Raw genomic sequence first — 22,044 nt, 5'->3', positions numbered from 1 at the left:
CTAAAAAGCTGTATTTCTTCAGTATCAGTACCTCACTTACGTGCTTGGGTAGGGGTTTGGGCGATTTTGAGGATGATAGTGTGCTGTAAGGTAGGCTGTGACTGGGCAGAGCAAAGTGGGCTGTGGAAATGCAACAATATAAGTAGCTTCCTTTAAGTGTTGAAGGGAGCTTGTCTCCAAGGAATCTCATGTTGGTCAAATGAGGTGGCAGGAAGGAGGGAGTGACCAAGTCCATCCTTGTTTCCTCCCTCTTTTGCACTGGCTCTGGTGTTCATTAAATCTCAGCGTGCATCAGGGCCAGTAATGCAGGAGAAATGTAACCCAGCAGAGGAGGGGTAAACAGTGGGCAGTTTTCTGCTGATTTATACTGAATGCCAGAATGAAAAAAGGGGGAGGAGGGGAATACGGTGCCATCCCCAGGGTTTGGGGAGGGTGTGGGGGGTCAGGTATTTCTGCTGTTAAGAATTTAACTGTCCTGTTTGGCCTTGCTCAGAATTAATTTTTTGTCCACATGGCAGAAATAGTCTTCTGTAAGACGAGCACTTCTGGGTGGAAAAAAATGAACTGGATAGTCACTACAGCAGTTGGTAACTGGTGGTTCATTTCAAGCAGTTTTTGTACTTGATCTTCTAGATTTTAGAACTCTGTAATATTGCCTCCTTCATTATATGAAGGTGATTATTATACAGACATATAGACAGTTGTTATAGAGACAATTGGATTTGCTATTCAGTGGTTACTGGATTATTATGTATAAATGATATATCAGGAAGATGACAACTGTTGACTAAAAAGCTAGGCTATGTACACTTCAGAATTCTGTTAAAGAAACAAGAAATGCCTTTTCTCGTAAATGTACGTTATTAATAATGGAAAAAGCTTTTTCTAATTTTAAAAGCATTATACATTTAGAAGGCTTTTCTATTCCTTTAAGAGTGTAGCATGCTTTCCCTGTAAACTAGTAATGCTTATGTATTTTCTCTGGAGTATCACAACAATGCAAGGTGTGGTTACAAAATGTTGAGGTGTATCTTATGGACACAGTAAACCATGCTGGAGAAAGTTACATGCCTTCAGCTTCCAGGTTTTAACTGCCAAGAGTACTTACGGACTACTTAAAATGCCTCAGAATTGGCTGAGACTAGAAAGGTGAAAGTGGGGTGAAGCTTACCCAGAGTGTGTCTATAATGCGAATCCATGCCAGCTTTGGAGTCTTCAGATGCTGGGTGATCAGTTAACAGGGAATTCACGGTATAGACAAATATTGTGTGTGCCAATGACTTCATTAATATCTCTCAGCAGAGATCTGCAGGTGGAGAGGCTAGGGTGCCTCCCTGGTGGATAAACAATAGTCGCTGGTCTTTGAAACTGAATGGAAATTAATAGGACTGAGTAATGTTTCTGTGTGGGGCTTCCAGGTTGGGGAAGGCTAACCTGCCTAGTAGCAAAACTACACTTGTTAATTTCATAAGAAAATCAGCAGTTGTCAGTTAGTATGTTGATACCCCAATATAAAAAATAATAAAAAGACTTTAGGTGATAAGGTGATTTAAAAAAAACCCAAACAACTAAACAAAAAAAAAACACCCCACCACTTTGGCAGACTTGCTGTATCAGCATGGAAAAAGGCTGTTGAGGCTGATGTTATTTAAAGGCAGGATAGGTTGTAAATAACTAGCTGGCACAGTTTCTGCTATTCAGAGTGATGGTGCCTCTTTTCCGAAGATAAGCATGTGTATTGGTGCTAACTCATACTAAAATTGGAGCTGGTTGTGATCTGTTAGGAATAGGTGAAATGAGCAGTAAGCAGTCTCTGTACATGGTTCTATATAAATAATGGGGTATTAAAGCTTACACTAGAATTGAGGCAACATGATATATTGAACAGAAAGCTAGCTTAGGAAACCAATTCTGCATGAGTAGCTTTTCTTCTGTTTTACTTTCCCTGTCTGTAGAAAGGGAGTGATGTCTATGTTGATATCGCAGGGACAGCAAAAATTGAAAACAAGGGCATGCATACACATGTATATAAATGATTGAAAATAGTTTGAGTTTACTTCAGTTTTTTCATCTTCCTGCTGGCTATTAAACTTTCTTAGTGTAATGTAATAAATAACACCTTATCAGTATTTGTAAGACAAAACAAGTAAAGGGAGAAGTTCCCTAGAAAAGGGAGCTGGGGACAGGTACTGTGTAGAAATAGACATAAAGAAAAGTGACTTTATAGTAGTTCTAGGTACGACTAAAATGGATAAGGGGTTTTTTGGATAGGATCAGTCTTTAAACTGAAAATACTAGGTTCAGCTTACATCTCTAGATCTGACTGCCCTGAAATCATCAGGGACAGAACATTATTATTTCTATCTTCTCTAGGTTTCCTGGATAATCTTTCCACAATTTTCTGGAGGACTGATCTCTTTCTGTTAATGTTTTCTCCAGAAATACCGCTATCAGGATGAAGATACACCTTCACAGGAGCACAGCTCTCCCCACATTACCAGCGAGGTGACAGGTCCAGAGCTGGTTCATGTATCAGAGAAGAACCTGTCGCAGATTGAGAATGTACATGGATTTGTCTCTCATTCTCATATTTCACCAGTAAAGGTAGGCATTTTTTGATCGATTGTGACTGTGAAGTGGTTTGATATATATACTTTCTAGGGATATAATTTTGTGGAAGAAATTTTCAGCAAATACATCTACTTCTATGTTTATGGAACTGTTCCCTTGTAAAATTCACTTTGCAGACATTAAGGCTTTTGGCTTAGTCCCGTACAGTATTCTGACTAGAAATGCACAACCCGTAAAACACTCTGACAAATCTAGGTAACATAAAGGTCTAGGATGCAATTATGATTGGGCCCTGTTGTTACTGTTGGCCGTTGGAGGTTTCTAGAAGGATCTTGTATAATTTGTTCCAGATTTGGTTCTAGTAGATATTTTACTCACGGACCTATAGGAAAAACGTAATAAGCTAAATGTAAAATATCTATTCAGGAACAAAGCAAGCAGAATATTGGGCAGTATCCTAGAAAACAAACTTCAAGACAGATTTAAAAACTAGGTGAACAAAGAGTGTGTGAGGTTTCAAGGGTTGTGGCGGGCAGGTCTGGTGGTTCTAGGAACTTTGAACCTAAAATGGTGAATGGGAGAAGGAGCTGCACTGTGCTTCTACACAGCGTTTGTGAGGCCCCCACTGGAATACTGTGTCCGGCTCTAGAGTCTGCGCTTTTGAGAGGCTGTCAAAAACTGGAAGTACATACTAAAGTTTCAAATGGCTTTCTGGCAGTGAAATTCGGAAATTAATCTCTTTGTTTGATAAAGCAGAAGTTAAGATGTGAGGGACTACATCAGTGTGTTTGGGTTTCCACAGAGGAGAAACTTGTTTATTGAATGAGTAAGGAACTGTAGGTCAATTGTTTTCTAAATATACTGACATGTTAGTGTGCCAAACTAAATATTGTGTTTTCTATAACATTTCTGAATTTATTTAGCTTGTTTTGAGGAAGAAGTGAAGAAATGATTTGATACTGATCAGTGTTTGGGTTTTAGAAGGATAACCTTGTTTATGGTAGGTCTACGTTTTGCTATTTTGAATTGTTGATGTATGATGGTAGTCCTTGTGACTGAAATTGGCAGTGTAATGTAAATAGTACCACAGTATTAAAAAATATATATATATATTGTTTTGAACTTAGTAAGATTTTTTCAGAAGATTTTAATTGTAAAGAAAAATGTTTTAAAATGTACTAGCTCTTTATAATTGATTTGTAAGTCTGTAGAGGAACAGACTGGGTGGTTGTGCTTGGTAATCTTGTTCTGGCTTTCCTAGGTTTTTTAAAATGCGCATGTTATTGAACACCCTGGGTTTTTTGTTTTTGTTTTTAACTTCTATCTTTACAAGTATTGAAAAAGAAACCTGTGTGTTTCCGTAGTCTTCAAGGAAGCACAGAGGACAAGAGCTGAGTTCTTTTAAGCCCTTATGAATAAACTTTTTAGGGTGGGGGGGCTATGCCTCTTCTTAAAGAGTCTTATAAGAAAGCTAAGCAAACTTTTCATTTTGAGAGTCACTACGATTTCAACTTTGTGTTGCTTATGAAAATAGATGCATCTGTAACGTTTGATTTGCCAAGTGTATTACATTCAAAGTAGTATACTCAATTTTGTGTGTGCCCTATTAGAAATAAAAAAAAGAAAATCCTTTACCTCTATATTTTGGGGACTTGGGGTAAACTTCTTATTTACTAGCTTTTTCCTAATTCTTAGAGTTGGTCTTACATTTCAGAAGGCATAAAGGGAGCAAAAAGGTAAACTATAAAACTGTTTGTAATGAGTGTTCAAGTATAATGCACATTACAATGCAGAAACCAGTGCACATTTAAAAAAAAAAAAAAAAAAAAGTGAGATTCAAGATCTGTTTCCACTGGGGCTATGTAGACTTTATTTCGTTTTATAAAGTACTGAAGACCGTGCAAAGGAGACAGGGTTCTTGTTATCCTGGTTTCTTTCCAGCTTCCTAGGTCTAAGGGAGACCAAAGCACTCAAGTAGCACCTGTGTTTGACTTTGCTTCAGATCACTTTTGGCAATAGCTAACAACAATAATACTAAAGCGAGGATAGGATATTGGTAATATTGACATTCTGTGGAAGATCACGTTATTCCTTATCTCTGCTCCACAGTGGGAGTGGTCTTTTGTGCTTGATTGTCTGTTTAAGGCTCCCAGGCAGACTCCTACAAGCAAGCAAGGCTTGTGGACAGACCATTTATATGGGGAACTGTAACTGTCCGTTTCCATTAAGCAGCTTCTGTCCACTGTAACTTTCTGGTAAGAGGCTGATTGAAAACTCAGAAGTTTTACATAAATAAATATGAGTGATCGTTCTCTGCATTCCTCTGCTCAGATAGGATCACCTCCAGATTAAAAATGTCAGTGGTTCTTGGGATATGTTGAATATACAATTCTGAATATACAACTCTGCTGCAGTGTTCTGGGAGAGAGGCATGTCCCGTGTGGCTCGGAGGAAAGCTACTATTATCTTTCTCTAAAGCATAAGAACCAGGAAATCTCTACGTAATAGGAAAGAATGTGTATAAGAGCAATATTCATGTGCAAGTCTTGTATGACCACTTATACCATACAACTGAGGTTTCTTTTTTTCCTGGAGATAACTGTCTTCAGTTATTTCCAAGGTTCCTGTAGTATGCTTAGTGTAGCCAGTCCTTTCTTTTTGGCCGAATAATCTGCAAGAGATGTTTGTGGTTTTGGCATAGCATATGTTGAAGATATATTTAGCAGCAATAGCTCTGAGTTAAGAGAGCTCTGCATAATTTATTTGGTAGGTTGGCTTGTTGCCCTATGTTCTAGGGACCAGGTCTTAGCTAATATACAAGATCTTGACTAGCTGTTTTCACTAGCAAATTTCTGTAAGGAAACCAGCTGTAACAGAGGACATTAAAAGTCATACAAAACACACAGAAGTGTTCATTATACTAATAAAATAATGTATGCGTTTTAACAGGAAGATTGTTTTGTAAAACATCAACACTACATGTATCTGAAACTTTCAGATACAGAGTGTTATTAGTTTAAGAACATATAGTTAAAGGCAAACACGGTTGGTTTTGTGGTCATATGCAACTTTTTTGGAGGTACTGCAGAGGGCAGTAGAATCAGCCTTTCTGATTTTCTTGTAGAAGGAAGTCCTTTTATAGTGTAGAACGATAATGCAGAGTATGGGTGGGTGTGGTGAAATGCCTATTATTAACTAGTCTACGTTTTGTCCTTCGGAGAAAGCATTCCAGTTTCATAGGACTTAAACATCTTTTGCAACTTGCTTGGACTGTTGCATGGTTTTCAAAAAGCAACTTTTCATTACTAAGATGACAAATGTTCATCCCTTACAAATTAGGGATACGTGTATAACTACGTTACTATTCATTAACTGTTCTAGATGAGGCACCAGAGGAGGAGAATTCTGTAACTTGGATGTCTCGAGCATCAGAGGAGTAAATTTGGCCTGGAACAGTCCTTGTCCCCTTTTCCCTATTTAACATTGCGGAGTGGAACGCTTCTTCATCCAGTAAAACTTTTTTTAATGGGAGAGAATCATGAACAGATAGTGAAATTAGTGAAACTTCACATCCTTCGGAGAGGCTTTGTTTCAAACATTTTGAAGAATGTCTTCAGGCAGACAGGTTGCTAGTTGCAGCTTTTCTTTAGTGTGAGGTTTCAGAATTTCTTGTAGAAATTTGCAATCACAATACAAGGTGCCCTGAGTTATCAGGAAATAACATAGGACTGAGTTTAGCGTAGTGGCCAGCAATGCAGTGTTAACAAAACTGACCACTAGATGGTGATGCGAGAAAAGGATTTGTCACTCCAATTGCAAAACTGAATTTAACATTGTTACCATACCTTCAGTTTGTCGTTTTGTCAATTTAGCATTTGTTTTCATTAAATAGCTCCAATCAAAGGAAATCTTTTGTAGATATGATACCATATAAATTCTTAGACTGTGAAGTAGAAGTTGAAATTTCCTATTAAGGTAGCAAACTTGGAGTAAAAGATTATAGCATGGCCTGTCATTTTAAAGTAATGCAAATCTCTGATGTAACATGATGAAAAAGATCCATCTTAAATTGCAGTGTACTTCACTTGAAATATTTTCCCTTTTGTGCACTTGCTACTTTGTTTGTTACTCCATGTTATGATGTAGCATGACCATTTGGTATTGAATAAGTTCAAAGCCTGGCTGGGGCTATTATGTGTTTCTGCGTTATATGTCATTATTTGGGGCTATTATGTGTATTTTCGCTTGTAATAGAGAAGCTCTATTTTAATGAAAAAAGTAGTAGTATATAAACTACTAAATTACTGTATTTTGTACTAGAACGAGATACCGTGACTAGTGCAATAAATGCCAATTTTTATTCTGTGAGATAAAGATGCTCTCTAATAAACTCTTAACATTAATGGAACTGTAATGAGTACTGCATATACATGTTTCCTCGTCAAAGTTTGCATAAACTCGTTTCTCGGAAAATTTTCCGAGCAGTTGGTAAGTTTGTAAATGATAGTATGATGTGGTTGCCTGCTGCAGCAGGAGGCTGGACTTGCTGATCCAGAGAACTCCTTTCAGTTCTCTTTCCGTCAGTAAAATCTTTTTCACAGCTCCCTTGAATTGTTCGCCTTAACACCAGTCTTTAAAGGATCTGAGGAGAATGTTTGCATTTGGCTTACTCCTTACACAGATAGCATACGTTAACAGCTGAACAAATATATTCTAGTTGGAGCATTTGTGCTGGCCTTATTAGGCCAATAAGGTATCTAGAAATTGCTTGTTCATGGTATACAATAAAATTTTAAGGACTGACTGAATAGGAGAGCACAGCCATAAGAAACTTAAAACATAGTAGCTGAACACTTGTCATCTTTAGAGTAGCCTTGTACAGTCATCACTGAAGTAGCACAGACGGTATGCTGCTTCCAGGAATTGTGAGAAATGGTTAATTTTGAATAGAAACGTTTTCAAGTTGTGATTACATAATCATGGGCTCCGTACACATTATATGAAACACAAAGTCAACTACTTCAGTCTCCTGTGATTCAGCATGTACCTTCAGAGAAATGATCATCGCTGCCCAAGTGACTCCTAGTGGGAAAAGGTGGAATTGAGCAGCGCAGGCAGCTCAACAGTTGACCTTTTTCATTACCGGCTACCTGCTTGATCTCGTTCAAAGATCAGTTATTCCCTTGAGCACTATTATATTCTGCTGGAGTGCTGGGCTTCGGATAAAACAGTAAAAATCCTACTTCCTGTAGCAAAGACTTTTACAAAATGCTTTAGGCTCTAACGTGTAGGCTAATGCTGCTTGCTCATTTAAAGCACAGTGTTGGATTTTTTTAAATGATTTTGTAAATTTATTTCAGTAAAGAGAAACTATGACTTCATAATATTCTGGCAGCAAATGTAACTGATTTATTGCTTTCCTTTGTTTGAATAGTGAAGTATTTCAAACTAAGGTGAAGTACTGTCTTCTATTGAATTAGAGAGTTTCACCCCAAAATTTTAATTACAAATTTCAATTGCAGAAATCCCCTTCCTAGGGGAAACATCTGGTGCTACATCCTAAACTCCTCTGATAACGAGCTGAGTAGCTTTAGACCTACAGCTTTGGTCCATGTCAGTGTCTTCTGCTTTCTTTTCTTTTCCTCAACAGTGTTGGGTTTAGGAGAATTTAAACTTAGGAGCAGTTTGCATAGGAGTAAAAACGGTCTTCATCAAAATCATCTCCTAATCAGATGCAGCAAGTTGCTCCCTACAGCTGCTCATTAAATGAGCTGCTGTTTTACATCTCTCTTTCCTTGCAGCCCGAGAGAATTTGCTGTTTGAACTAACTTACATGTCTGCAAGACCCTTGCATTTCCATGTCGGCCCTGGCCAGTCTGTAGAGTGGTGGTAGCTTTTTCTTCTGTGCCAAATCACGTGTACGTTCTGGGAGAGCCTGTTTAAAAAGCTCTCATGGGTTATTGAACACAGAACTGCCTCTGGCTCTATGACTCTCCAAATTACAGATTACTGGGGCCAGGGATGGCATACTGAAGGAGGATTGCTCTATGCCTATGCTATTAGCTAGTATGAGATGGTAGGCTAGATGGGCATTTCATTTGACCTGGTGCAGTGTTTATGTCCTTGCTAGGTAGGAAGTGTGCTCTTTAGCCTTATTGTTTCCTCTTGCTTAGAAGTGGCAGCCCCTGTTTTTGTGCCATACTTTGAAACGGTGTGTATGCCACCTTTTGGCAATCATTACTCTACTAAATACTAGTTTCCAACTGTATATATTGGTGGTATCCAAATGTTCTGTGATGAGTATTGTAGTCTGTCTTCCTGGTAAGCAGTCCTGTGGACTACGTACATCATAGTTCTACTCTTTGTGGAATAAGTGTCCTGCTTTTTTCAGCTACTTCTCCAAAGATGTCTGAACATGTGAAAGTAGACTGTCATTTTTAGGCCAGTTCATCTGGCGTCTAGTCCTCTCTTTCCTGACGCCCCCATAGGCATGTTTTAGGGCTGGATCAAGTCTACTGGAAGTCGTATAGTGCTCCCAGATGTCATCTCATGCATCTGTGCCATTATTTGATCGGAAGAGATGATGACTGGAAGTGGGCTGCCTTCACTGGAACTGTTCGCCTCATTCACTTTTCTGCATCAGTTGTTGCAAGGTTGAATCCTGTTTGTATTCTAAATGGATAGAAATCCAGTTAGAGCACCACTGGAATTAATTATAGTCGAAGGAAACTTACCCTGCCACAATTTTACTCAGAGATCCAATAAAAGTACTTTAAGAACAAAAAGCAAGAAATGACCAGCATGTTTTAGAGCTCTGTAGTTTTATATTTACTTCAAATCAATTTAAAATTTATTTTAGAAGGTAAATATTAAAAAAAAAAAAAAAAACCTCCAGGGCATAATGATATTTCTACTTAATGTTTTTAAATGAACTCAGATATGGAAATTCTTATCTATTAGTGCTACAGTGCTGTAGAAGAATCTGCCTAAATTGACTGTCATATCACAGGAAGAAATGTCAAGGCGGTACTAGTTCTTAAAAAGACATCCAGAGGGGAGATGAGAAACTAAAGCCCAGTCGCTCTCATTTCCATGCTGGGAAAACACAGTGAAACAATTCTAAAAAGTAGGATTGACAAATACATGGATTAAAGTCCTAATGAGGAGACAATGTAAGCTTTGTACAGAGAAGTTATGCCCCACAAATCTATTTGAGCATGTATGTAGAGATTATCTTGTTAATGCAGGACTCCAGGTTTTCTCATGTGTGTATAATGGTATCCCTCAAAAAAGCTTTTGGAGAAATTAAGCTGTCATAGAATAAGGAAAAGAAGTCTTGATGGTGATTTGGTTTTAAAAAACAAAACAAAAAAACAAGGGAAAGTAAAGGGTAAGAAAAAAGTCAGTAACCATGCTGGATGGAGGTTACCAGAAGAATCTAGGAAGAAAGTGTGTTCTTATTGCATCATCTCAGGGGAATGAGAGCTCGGGGTTATAATAGATTAATGGAAAATCATCTGAGTGCTCAAAGGCAAATGAAATGCAAGGAATGTCTGGAAATGCAACAGGGAATAGAAGTGCAATATTGTATTATTGTATCAGAAATCTGCATTATTCCTGCATCTTGAAGACTGTGCATAGTTTCTTATCTCTAAAGATATATCAAGTTAGAAGTGGCTCATAAAAGAGGAATTAAGAGTGGTCAGAGACCTGGAGCAGCTACTGTACAGTGAAATATCTGTCAGTCTGACTGATTGATTTTGGGCTGAGTCAGATGTCAATAAAACTTAAGTCACAGTGAGTAAAATTATGAAGATAACTAGGGAATGATTGTATCATGTATTCAGAAATATAGCTTAGTAGGTGATAGTGTTCTTATAGCCCCTAAATACAATGATCTACATTTGACCTCTGACTCTGGAAATCCTTCAGCCAATGATAGCCTCTTCGTTTCTGGCTATGCTAAGAAGGTATCACAACACATGTTTTCTCAGTCTCTTCTGCCCTTTCTCTTCAGCTAGAAAGGCCTTTATTTAAATCCTTCCCACTAATCTATACAGAAAATAACTGCTTACATAAATGTGTGTATACACGCATGCTTCCTTTAATGCAAAAGAACCATCTGTCTCTATGAACCTGAATCCTGTTCTCATAAGATCAATAGCATCTCTTCTTTCTCTCCCGTCATCCTAAAACTCTTGCCAAAATGCCTGTATAGGCATCTCTCTCTGTGTATTAAGAGAGCAGACCAGAGAGACTCTGTGTACTGATGGTCACTATCCTTGGTTTGAGGAACTATAGAGGCACATTCAAGGTGGACCAGCAGCCAGAGGGATTGTAACTTTCTACCTGCCCCAGTACAGTTTTCCCACTTGTATTATTTCCTCAGTCCTGTTCTCCTCTGAGCAGGTAGGCAAGATTCCCATGAAAATCCTCTTTTCATTTAGGAATTAGAAGGTTCCTGGACATGTATTTGTTGCCTGCAAGGAAGTTGCAATCTATTATCTTTACCTAAATGACCTTTCTAAAGCTTTATCACATCTTCAGCAGGAAGTGAGTACCTCTGGCGTTAAGGACGCTATATTGGAGAATAGTAGAAATTGTAAGGAAGAACTTGAATTTTACATGTATCCTCACAAATATTCATTTCTGGGCTAGCATCATTTTTGATGTCTGCTTTTGGGAAGAAGTGTTCTGCAATTTTTAATTGAAATGTCTCACCCAAGTTCCTGATAGGTTACTGCTTTTACAGTTCCTATAAATGAAGAATATACAAATATGTGAAGAGCTGTGAGTTTGCATCTTATATTAGGCAGTAGTTGATCAAATCTGGCTTTTCTCAATATGAGTCGGCTCGACACAGGCTTATCAGCGAAGACAAAACAGAAAAACTGTAACAGATGGAAGGTGGATTAATGCTAACGTTGGAACTTAAGATACACTAATCAACGTCAAGTCATCTAGTAACTGGTTATAGTCTTCATTTCCCCTGAATTCTCAGTGCAGTTGGGTTCATTTTGATGCATTAATAAAATCTAAAAAGACTTGGGATGTTTCTGTCAGTCTGGCATGCCAAAAAGATGGGCAGGAGATTCATGAACAGCCTGCGGAAGACCAGGCAGTTTAATCTGCGCTGCTTGGTAAGTCGTCTGAGGTGTAATGTGAATGCTTTTTAGTTGTCTCTTTATGTTCAATATTTCTACTAGAAATGCATCTTTCTAGAATAATTGTGCTGGCAAGTTTGCTTTGAAACCAGGATACTTACTTTTATTGACTGTTTAAATGAGACTTGATCCAGAACAGTCTTTTCAGTCCTGTGTGTCGATTAAATGCTGACATAGGCTTTCTACCATATCTTAGCAGAAAGGTTAATAATTTCTTTTTTCTCGGCATCCAGTTTCAGTAGTGTGCTCCTGGACTGTGGCTTAGAGTACTGGAGGCATAATATTGAAAAGGCTTGTTAACAAGAGTTAAATTTGTTATGCCAGTAAAAATTTATTAAACATAGATTTCTGAAATGTTTATTTAAAAAACAAACAAACAAACATGTATATACCTGTTTTCCAGCCTGGAAAGTTATTGTTATATAGCCATGTATTTGAGCATTTAAATTTAGTTGTGGCCGTTTCTTTTGTCTTTACCTTTTTAAATAAAGGCCTAAGTGGCACCAAAAACAAGTCCATGCCTGTGTTTTGGTTGTTCTTGAATTTTATGTATAAAGTATATATTTTATTAACATCCTGCCAAACAGAATATCTGATATAAATTATATAAGATGTTTTTCAAATATGCTAGGCTGTTTGAAAAGTAATTTAGATATAATTACCATTTCTTTATACAAAGTTTTTATTAGTGTGCATTTTCTTTTCATGGTATGCATGCCACTTGTGAAGGAATGCACAGGAGAACTTGTTTCATGTGTTGATACATCATCTTTGAGATAAAAATATAGTATTATGGCATGTTTAAACTTGTTTTGGCAAGATGATGGTAAGAGTTGGCTCAAGTACAAAATTGGAACAACTTTATTCCAAGTGTTTGAACTTAGTCTTTTAAGTATAGTAATCATAGTGGTTACTATACCATCTATTTAAGTGGTTGTCGGACAAAAGATGCTGTTCTTTATCCACTAAAAATGCAGATGCATCATTTGGTCTTCATTAGCTCATTCTGAAAGACTAGGGTTAAAATTCCGCTAAGCCATAGAAAAGTATGTGTACTGATCTAGAAACTGTGAGGTTTTTTAGCTGTAAATTCTTAGTTCTCAGATTAATTTTTGGAGTTTTTATTGTTTTATGCTTTAATTAAATCAATGTGCAAAATACGGAGAGGGAATGAAGGAAGCCCTCAGCTCCTTTTAAAGTTGCCTCAGATGCTCTGAGCCTCTTCATTCTGCCTCATGCCTCTAGACAACGGCTGTTCAGACACAAGTGCAGATACTTCTATATTCATGAGTCTTGGATTTATCATCTTTTCCTAGATCTCTATCTTTCTGTCCTAACAGAAATGCTGTTTTCTCTGATTTCTGATTGTTAGATGTTTGACCCTCAGTTGAAAAGCTATTTGACCAAAACAAGTCCTTACTTTTCGTCGCACCCTTCTTTTTCTAACTGCGCTATTTAGATGCTTTATTATTCTGGAGTTATGTGATGCCTCTATCTTCAGGCTGCTTTGTCTGTAACATGTAAAACCTGAATTTGTCTCATCTCTGCGCACAAAATCCTGTAGTGCAGGCCCTTGTTTTGCTCCTTCCACTGGAATGGCATCTTCTTGGGCATGAGCAACTCCTACCATTAATATCCATGTGTGCATGCAAAGACAGCTTTCCTGTGTCCCCAGTGAGATTATATAATGCTTTCTTCACAGCCTTTTATGTTTTTTGATCAAAATCTGTGTTACATCCAAAAAAAAAATTTTTTTTGGCTTCACTTTCAGGGAATCTTGTCCATACCTACTTTTTCTAAAGCGCTGGTATCTGAATTATCTTTGGCAGGGATGCCGCAGTTCACTGTTGGGGGGTAGTGAGGGGTGGGAATCATGCTTGAAAGAAACTGCCTTAGCAGCAGAGTATTCTTCTCTTGCTTTGCAACTGCTTGCAATAACATCAGGACAAATAGACCCTTAGCATATTGCTTGTTCATGCCTTGCGGTGTTTCTGTTTCTGAACTTGAAACAGTACTCTCTTGTGGCTGTCAGTTTGAAGCCTACTGAGACATAATTTGTTAGTTCTTGGTTTTATATTTTATGTATATATATATATATATATATATATGTAAAAAATACACACATACATGCATAAACATATGTACAGTTGAAGTTGCACTAATTCTTATTTGTGGTCTTAGGTCTTTTAGAATATATAGCAGTCTTGATATTTAAGGAAAAATTAGTATATTTTCGTTTGGTTGTTCTTATAAAAATATAAAAAACATAATTTGTCATTTGTCCTGAAAAGAAATTTCTCAAGTAATAAATTCATAGACATCATTCAGGCTAGTTATTTCCTTCAAGCCTGAAAGGTGATCACATTTCCTGAACTAATTCACCTTCAATGCTGAAGTTTTTATAATATTACGCCTTGATAATACAAAGCTTTGATAATTATTAATGTTTGGGTTTTGGAGGTCTTATGAATGTCACTGACAGCTTAAGTTAGATGCGTTGAGTGCTTCTGTTTCATCGCCTTTGTCTAGTGAATGCTTCTGTCCATATAATATAATATGTTCTGTCCGTGTAGTATATAACCACTAAGTAGGTTTTCTTGCTCAACAGTTTTGACTGTGGGTAGTTGTGCTTCCCTAGCGTTTACAGTTTGAGTTTGTCATACAAGGATCAGAGTAAGGAATAAAAGGCCTTGAGCTACTTGCTATCTCTCTCTGGCCGTTGGTCCCTCTAGGAAGGGAGTGTTGGTCTTGGTTGGCCTGTCCTGCCCAGTCCCTTGTTCAAGACTCTTCTTGCTGCGCTCTCCCTGGGCAACATCCCTGAGTGCCTGTTTCTGCCCAGGCAGCAAAACACTGGCAGCATGTCAGTGTAATTTTTCAGACCAGATGTGTGAACAGTAGTTTCATCTTGATCTGGTCTGCACAAAACATGGCCTGGAGGAAGCAATTAGCTTAGATAAAACTGGTGGTAAATCTGTACCTTTAAAGACAAAAATCCCTTTTGTACCTCCATAAGCTACCTTATGAACTTAGTTTTAAGGGCTCTGTAGAAGTTAGACCTGATTCAATTTAATGTTTTACGTTATAAACTGCTGTATTTTGTGGATATTAATCAGGTCAGTGTGAAAGATGCCAAGTATTTCAATGTGCTATACTGTCAAGGTATTAGTGACTAAAAGTAAATGGTGTGTTGATTTTACGACCACAGTTTTAAGTTAACGTACATGTTCTTTTTGCTTGTATTGTAATGTAAGCCTTCTGTAAAGATTTCTTATGCAGAAGAGTGTATTGCACCAAAAAAGGTACGCTGAGGAATTCGATGACTTCCCCTAAAATGCGCATCATGAGTCGGTGGGTGTGTAGAATCTCACCGTGTTAATCTGTGGCAACACTGCAAGCCTATGCAGCTGCCTGTGTTACTCCTGCTAAGATTTGCCTTCGTTGTTGTGAAAAATGGTGTGTGATTATGACCATTAAAGCATTTTGTATAGAAATATACCGTGGACTGTTTTGATAATTTTGTATTGGATTTCAGGAGGCAGACTTGTACTGAAACCCGCAGTATTTACATGATTTCCTGTGCAATCACTTTAATGTGTGCTGGAGGGCTTTTTCTTTGAATAGGTGGCTATAAAGATATGAATGGTGAATTCTGTAGGCTAGCTTGAGTTCTAAGTAATCTTTTAGCTATTCAGTCCCTGAGACATCTCTTATTCCGGCAAAGAGAGCAAGAAAAACCCACATCTAAGCAGTAATAGTCTTGTAATTTACATTGAAAGTTGAAGTGTTTTTATGGAAAATTAATTAGTGAATTTGTGTGTGTGTTTTTTTAACCAATCTATGTACTTTTGAGAAATGCTTTTGGGTCACATTAAAAATACATGTATTTCTGTTGTTTTCATATTGTGCTTCTTAGTGTTCATAGAACCAATTTTGGAAATGAAATATTATGATCATGACACATTAGTCATAGGGCTAGGACAATAGAGCGATGACCTAGAGTTTAATGATAACTTCCTTAATAATCTTGCTGAATCAAGAAAACTACTAGAATCCATTGAGATGCAGCATAAAATGACTGCTCTGTGCTACAAAGGATATCTTCCCTTCCCTCCATCCTTGTCATGTATGATAAGGAGAGAAAAGAAAAAAGGAAAGAAAAAGAGCAAACAAATCTCTTTTTGAATGTTGTTTGTGAACATCATGCTAAGGTCTTTTTGTTCAGGGGGACGTTTTCACAAATACAGAATTGATGAAAGTGCAGTTACGCTACGTGCTCCTCGTTTTATTTAGTTCGTGTTTATAATTTATGTAAGCAGTGAAAAGACGCTATTGGATGTTACTGCAGGCAGTGACTATAACTTGTTAATTTGTAATACATGCTTTCTGCTCCCAGTAGCTGTTATCAGGTAGCACCATCCTCAGAGTTGTGGGTTTGTAATGTTGCAGTGTGCCTGCTTCCCAGTTTCTCTTAAATATCTGTTATCAGCTAGGAAGAGAAGACAAGCTTTTCATCCTGTCAGTTCTGAAAAAGGAAAAATAAGAAACGTTTGCTCACTTTTTATTGTTAGTGTTACAATAACGAGCATCCTCTTGGGCAGTTGCATGTAGAGAAAGGATGTAGGTGGTAGAAAAGCTTGGAGGAAAAAAATAGCATCAGCTATCAAGAATTTTGTTTTCCTGGTTTGCAAGTGATGCTGCTGTAATTCTATCTGCATTTTTTTTCTGATCCTTCACCACTCAGCAGCTGGTAGGGAAGTAAGACTGCCTGGCAACCACCTGCAGAGCTGCAGAGATGAATTACATTTTCGGAAATAACACGCTCCTCTATTCTCGCGCCAGTCGAGGAAATACTAGCTCAAGCCATAGTTCTGTAGGCCCAAAGCATAAGCAGTGGGCAAAGAAGGGCTCGGCAGATGAGTTACGAAGCGAGCCTTCCCGTTGGCAACAGATAGTTGCGTTTTTCTCTCGGAGACGTGGTTTCATTGACTGTATTTCTGTTGCTGCCAGCTCCACCCAGGTAATATGTCACTTGTTGAAGTATTGTGTCTGTGTGTTTTCTGGTTACTTGCTAGTTAGAAATAACGGTCTTTTTATGTCGTCTTGCTCCCATGTAATCTCTGATCTATGAATGGGTTTTTTCTTTGCCTGCTTTTCATTTTTAGATTTCACAGAGCTCAGTATAATTTTTAGTAAGAATGCATGAAAATTACAACATTTGAATGGGATGTGGCTTTTCAAAGTTATTTTGCAAGTGGTTGGCTTCTGATAAATGTGATCATGAAGGTTTCTTAATGATACTGAAAAATGTAGTTTACATTCTGCTATTTAACCCCATGAGGGGAATGAAGTAGTTGTTATCTCTGTGAATTCTCTATGAATTTGATGCTTCGTAAGATGACAGTTCAAATAAAGACTATATATTTCCTGGTTGAGGAAATGTATTTAAAGGATTAAACAATTTAAAGTCTTAAAGTAAACGGCACACAAATTCTAATCTGTATCAGTTTTCTGGGATTTTTTTGACTGCTAGCAGTCTGTAAATAACACAAATGCATATTGATACATATAGATATAGAAAGATACATGTAGAATATACATTTAAAATTACAATCTGTACAGTCTATAAGACAGACATTGCATTTTGCAAGTTTATTATAAATTTCTTATGCTGTTTTTATTTTTATTAATCACTACTGAAAATTAGACGTACCTTTCCTCCTTTTACCTGAAGTATGTAGATCTGGGGAGGGTTCTGAAGAAGGATGTTAAGAGGAGCTTAAACTTACTGATGTTGTTAGCAGATGAAAGTCTTGGTGAATAATGCAACAAAGGAGGGTATATGGAAGAATGCTGAGGCATCAGAATTCTTTAAGAATTTATGATTACATTTGTTTTGCTTGATGTTAAACTAAATTGAACTTTAGCCGATGTAACAACTTTCTAGATGTATAGTGCTCTATTTTACCTATTAACTGCAAAAAATTGTAAAAGGAAAAAATGTTGTTTACAGAATTAAGATATTTTAATAATAATACCAATCTGCTGTGTTGCTAACTGTTTCGGAGATGATAAACAGGCCCTTCCTTTGGAAGTCTGCTTATTGTTATCAAAATTTTGTTTGTGAATTTAGAATAAATGATGAATAGGAGGTCTTTTTAGGGAGGTGCGAACTGTCTTGTTGTAAATTTACATGACTAGAAGAGAGATCCTGTAGTTTCTGTAATGAGCCGTTATGCAAATATAAGTCGCATTAAGTAGACATAGCAGCTTTTAAGAACTATTAATTTTTTTTTAAGCCAAAAGATGCAGTGCTACTTCTCTGAATAAATATTGTGGTTGTAATTATCTGTTAATGCTTGAGCGTGTAATACTGGAATGCATGAAATCAGACTAGTGAGTCGTTTTGAACTAGAGACTTGCTGGTAAATATAATAGCGAATAGCCCTCTCGGACCAGATAAGCATCCTGAGGTCCCTTCAAACCTAATCTGTGATTCAGTGAGTATCCCGTAGGTCATTTTATTTTTCTGCTATTATAAAAAAGAGTTTACCTTGGTCAGAGCTGGACAAAATTTTTCTGTGGTAAGTCTGATGATCCTTGTAGTAGAAGACTGCTTTGTGGCTAAAAGGAGGAGAAAAAACATGTAATGTTTTGAACTGATTGTAAAAGCTCAGTGTGCATATTCAGACGTAGCAAACTGCAAACATAAGAGCCTTTCGAAGCCTTTTCCTCTGAAAAGATGTTACACTAGCTCCCTACCTTATCCACCCACTGCAGCTGTTCTAACCTCAGGGAAATAGAGGCAGAAATTTCAAAACTGCTCTTTATAGTGCAATTTTGTATTCAGTCCTCTTTGTTTTTATTCTGTGATGCAGTAGTCTGAAGTTTCTTGACGACTTTTATTTGTTCGTCTAAGATGTATCCCCATCGCTTGAGTATAATCTAGCTCTATCAGCTTTGCAGAGTCCAAATAATTAGTGGCTCGTGAAGTGATGTACTTCTCCAGCCTGGTCCCTTGAGATGACTGCTTACAGGGATGGGCTATATTATATATATACTGTTGGTTTGGCATACATTAAAAATCTTAATGCACAAACTGATTTTTAATATACTAGTTTTCTGCTTCCCTTGGTCTACTGTGAATCCCTTGGGGGAATCTGCTGTATAGCGCCCATTTTGACTCTCCCTTTATTTCCTTGGCCTTCTGGGATGCGATGGCGGTACCTGCTATTTCCCCTCTACTAATAGTAAAAGGGAAAAGATGCCTGAAAATTGGGCCACGTGCCCTTTCCCTTTCCTGGGACGTGCGACATGTCACCTTCTTCCCAGCAAGGTGATAAGCAGGCCTTTGCTAAAGAAGGGACTTGGGATTTTGGGGAAGGGTATTGACTGAGCAGGGATCTTACACCCGGAAGATGCAAGGAGGAAGTTGGTGATAGATACCATAGCACTGCTTTGCAGTATAAGGTATCATTAGGTTTATGCCTAAAGACTACCTGTGTTTGCTGATACGTTGTGTCATGGAGCACTAGTGAGGACCGAAAGGATACCGTAACAAGCCACAGCCCCCTGAAAGCTAGTAATTCATTTTCAAACATTAAAGTTGCCTTATTTGCTAGTATCACCCCTTTTAAACGTTACTAGCGGATTCAACTAGTATCACATATCACATTCAAATAGTGGAAATGAATGGCGTGAACAAATACAAACAGTGACAACCAAGGCAGTGTATAGCTCTGCCTGCGTACAGCCCTGGCCGAGGTCTCCAGGCTGCTGTGCGAGGCGCTCAAGGTGGTTGTGTTGATCTGTAGACTTTGTAGTACTAAACAAGGAGTTCAGATATCAGACATTGCACATGCTGCAGAGCAAATGCAGTCTGTCCGTAGCGCAGCTGCAGATGCACCCGCTCAGTCTGCAGTGGTGAGCTGCTGTAGAGGCACCGGTGTCTTACTGCCCCAGTAACCACCCGTCCCCTTTTTGCAGCTGGGAAGGCTGATTGCCGGCATTTGAGGCCTTTGTTTCTTTCTTCTTCCCTCTGCATTCCTTAAGACCCGGAGTTAAGTTATTGAATGAGAAGAATTAGGGAATTTGTTTAGAAGCTGGTCTTCTGACTTTTGTCACCAAATGAATCATTTCTTTAATAAAAGCCCAATCAGTGGCACAAAATGGAACATAACGATACAAACAAACATAGAACAAACTGATGCTGTCACAAGTGTGGATAGCTAAGCCATGAGCTGAGTTAAGATTTCATTATGCAACCGAAAAATATTGGATGTTTTTAAGTGTTGTTCTAACAAGAGGGATGTGTATTGCATCAACAGAGATAACTATATCCACAGCAATTCTTTTCTCCTCCAAAGTCTTCCCTGAGCTCTGAAAAGCACCTGTTCTTGACAGCGAATAACTTCAACTGTGGGTAGGTAGTCTTTGGCCCATGGTGTGCTTCAAACCTGGAAAACATGATTTGTATGAAACTCACGTGGCATTAAAGCAGTTCTAACGGCAATACATTTGTGGTATTGTTAAAAGGTAACATAGTAGTATAATATGCTTCTAGCACTTGCTACTGAAAAATCATTTAGCTCTTTGAATATGCTGTCCTAATTTCTACTTGTCATTTCTATGAATCCATATAAATATGCTTCAGGAAAGGGGCGGGGGGAAGGAGTGGACAGAAAACCCTTCTTAATTCCTTTTATCTCTTTCACTCATTTCTTTTGTGTGTAATCAAAGTTGAACATTAGCTTTTTCAGACTGTTGTTCAATTGTTTGAGCTCAGCACTTCTTTGGATCTCTTCTCTTTAAATCTGACTGTATACCATTACTCCCAGAATGTTGCTTGGAAAATTAAATTCATTGTCACACTATGAACGCAGTTCCAACGTACATAAGTTACGTGTAATCAGATAACAAAGCAGAGATTTTGCAAAGTACATTTAGATGATAATAGTTAGAATAAACAGCTGATTGCCCTACGCCTATTTTATTGAAAGTTTTACAGTTCAGGAATTGCACAAGTTAATTTCTTACAGCAATATTCACCTTCCTTTCTATGTTCTTGGTATGCTTTACAATGTTTATATAGTTTTAGATATACAGATCAAAAAACATGCTAAGAGTATATGAGGTAAGAAAAGCTAGAATAGATAATTCTGGTGTAGTTATGTGGTTTAAACAAGCAGAAATTTAAAAAAGTAAAACTTTTATATAAAAGCATGGAACTTGCAGGAAGATACACTGCTACCAAACCTGGTCAACTTCTAGTTGTAGTAAGTATTAAATAACTGAGTTGAGCATCTCAAGAGGCGTTACAGTTGATGATGATATATTTTGGGAAGGATGTTAAACCTCAGTGTGCCTGTGAGACTGTTTTAGCATTCCTTCAAGTTTATAAATGAAAATGGGACTTCGTTATGCCAGCCATTGCATAGTGTGAAGTTCTTCAAATTGTAGGAATTTTTTTATTCGGTTTATCTTCCGGATTTAAATAAGGGATAGAGTAAAGAAGAAAGGAGTAACTGTTACATTAATATATAGAAGAACTATTGTCATGGTTAGATTCTCTTCTTATGCAGACCTTTGCTTAACTTTAAACCCCTGAGTTTAAAATTTAAACATACATTTCCTGAAAACTGTTACTGCTAATTTTGTGATTAACGCACAAGAAAAGTGTTGAATAGTGTTTGCTCAGGTTAATTTTAACTATAACAAAACACTTCCTGAAATTTAAACGTGAGTTCTACTATATTAAAAGTTTCCTTATTCCTGATTTTAGTCAGGTAGTTTCACATATCTGTAATAACATGTAGTTTCACATATCTGTAACTATGAATTTACGTCTAAAAGTAAAAATTTTCTGGCACTCTGCTTTCATTTCCCGTAAGATGGCATTATAGCAAGGATAAAAATGGTAAGAATTTATGCTTTAAGAGGAACACATTCTGTGCTCTAATCAATAGATTGAAATTAGACTGTACAAGATACTTCATTTAAATTTAGTCCTCAAGTGACTGTCTCTGGAACCTTGGGTTCCTCTCTGAACGCTCTGTTTCTAGCTATATGCAATGGAGATGAATATCTACTTCCCAATGTGGTGAAGTATGCTTGGCAGTTAGAAAGGGAAATGTAGTTTTAAAAGCTTTTTTTTTTTAAATCAATACATCTTAAAAATGCATATCATGATTTACGTAATGTGTAGATAGTTAGGTATACTGGCCAAAACAGTCTCTCCTCTTCTGAAATTATCTAGTGTGTTAATGAAGTAATTGGGAGGGGGGGAGGCGTTTTCCTTCCCGAAGCCATGCAT

The 22,044-nt window shown here is 37.5% G+C and overlaps 1 protein-coding gene across 16 annotated transcripts in view; it reads left to right on the top strand.

Annotated features, from left to right (window-relative positions):
- Window positions 1-22,044, top strand: part of DLG1 (discs large MAGUK scaffold protein 1) — a 173,891-nt gene that overhangs the window by 52,200 nt on the left and 99,647 nt on the right. For 14 of the 16 annotated variants that reach the window (XM_068955177.1, XM_068955178.1, XM_068955175.1 and 11 more), the window contains one exon: window positions 2,440-2,604. In XM_068955177.1, coding sequence (XP_068811278.1) covers window positions 2,440-2,604 — 165 coding nt within the window. Of the gene's footprint in view, window positions 1-2,439; window positions 2,605-16,512; window positions 16,753-22,044 lie in introns of those variants that run through there. The other 2 variants (XM_009689002.2, XM_009689001.2) reach the window with 1 other exon arrangement.

This window comes from Struthio camelus, chromosome 9 (genome assembly GCF_040807025.1).
Source record: "Struthio camelus isolate bStrCam1 chromosome 9, bStrCam1.hap1, whole genome shotgun sequence".
Taxonomy (NCBI): domain Eukaryota; kingdom Metazoa; phylum Chordata; class Aves; order Struthioniformes; family Struthionidae; genus Struthio; species Struthio camelus.
This window is presented reverse-complemented; position numbering and strand designations above follow the sequence as displayed.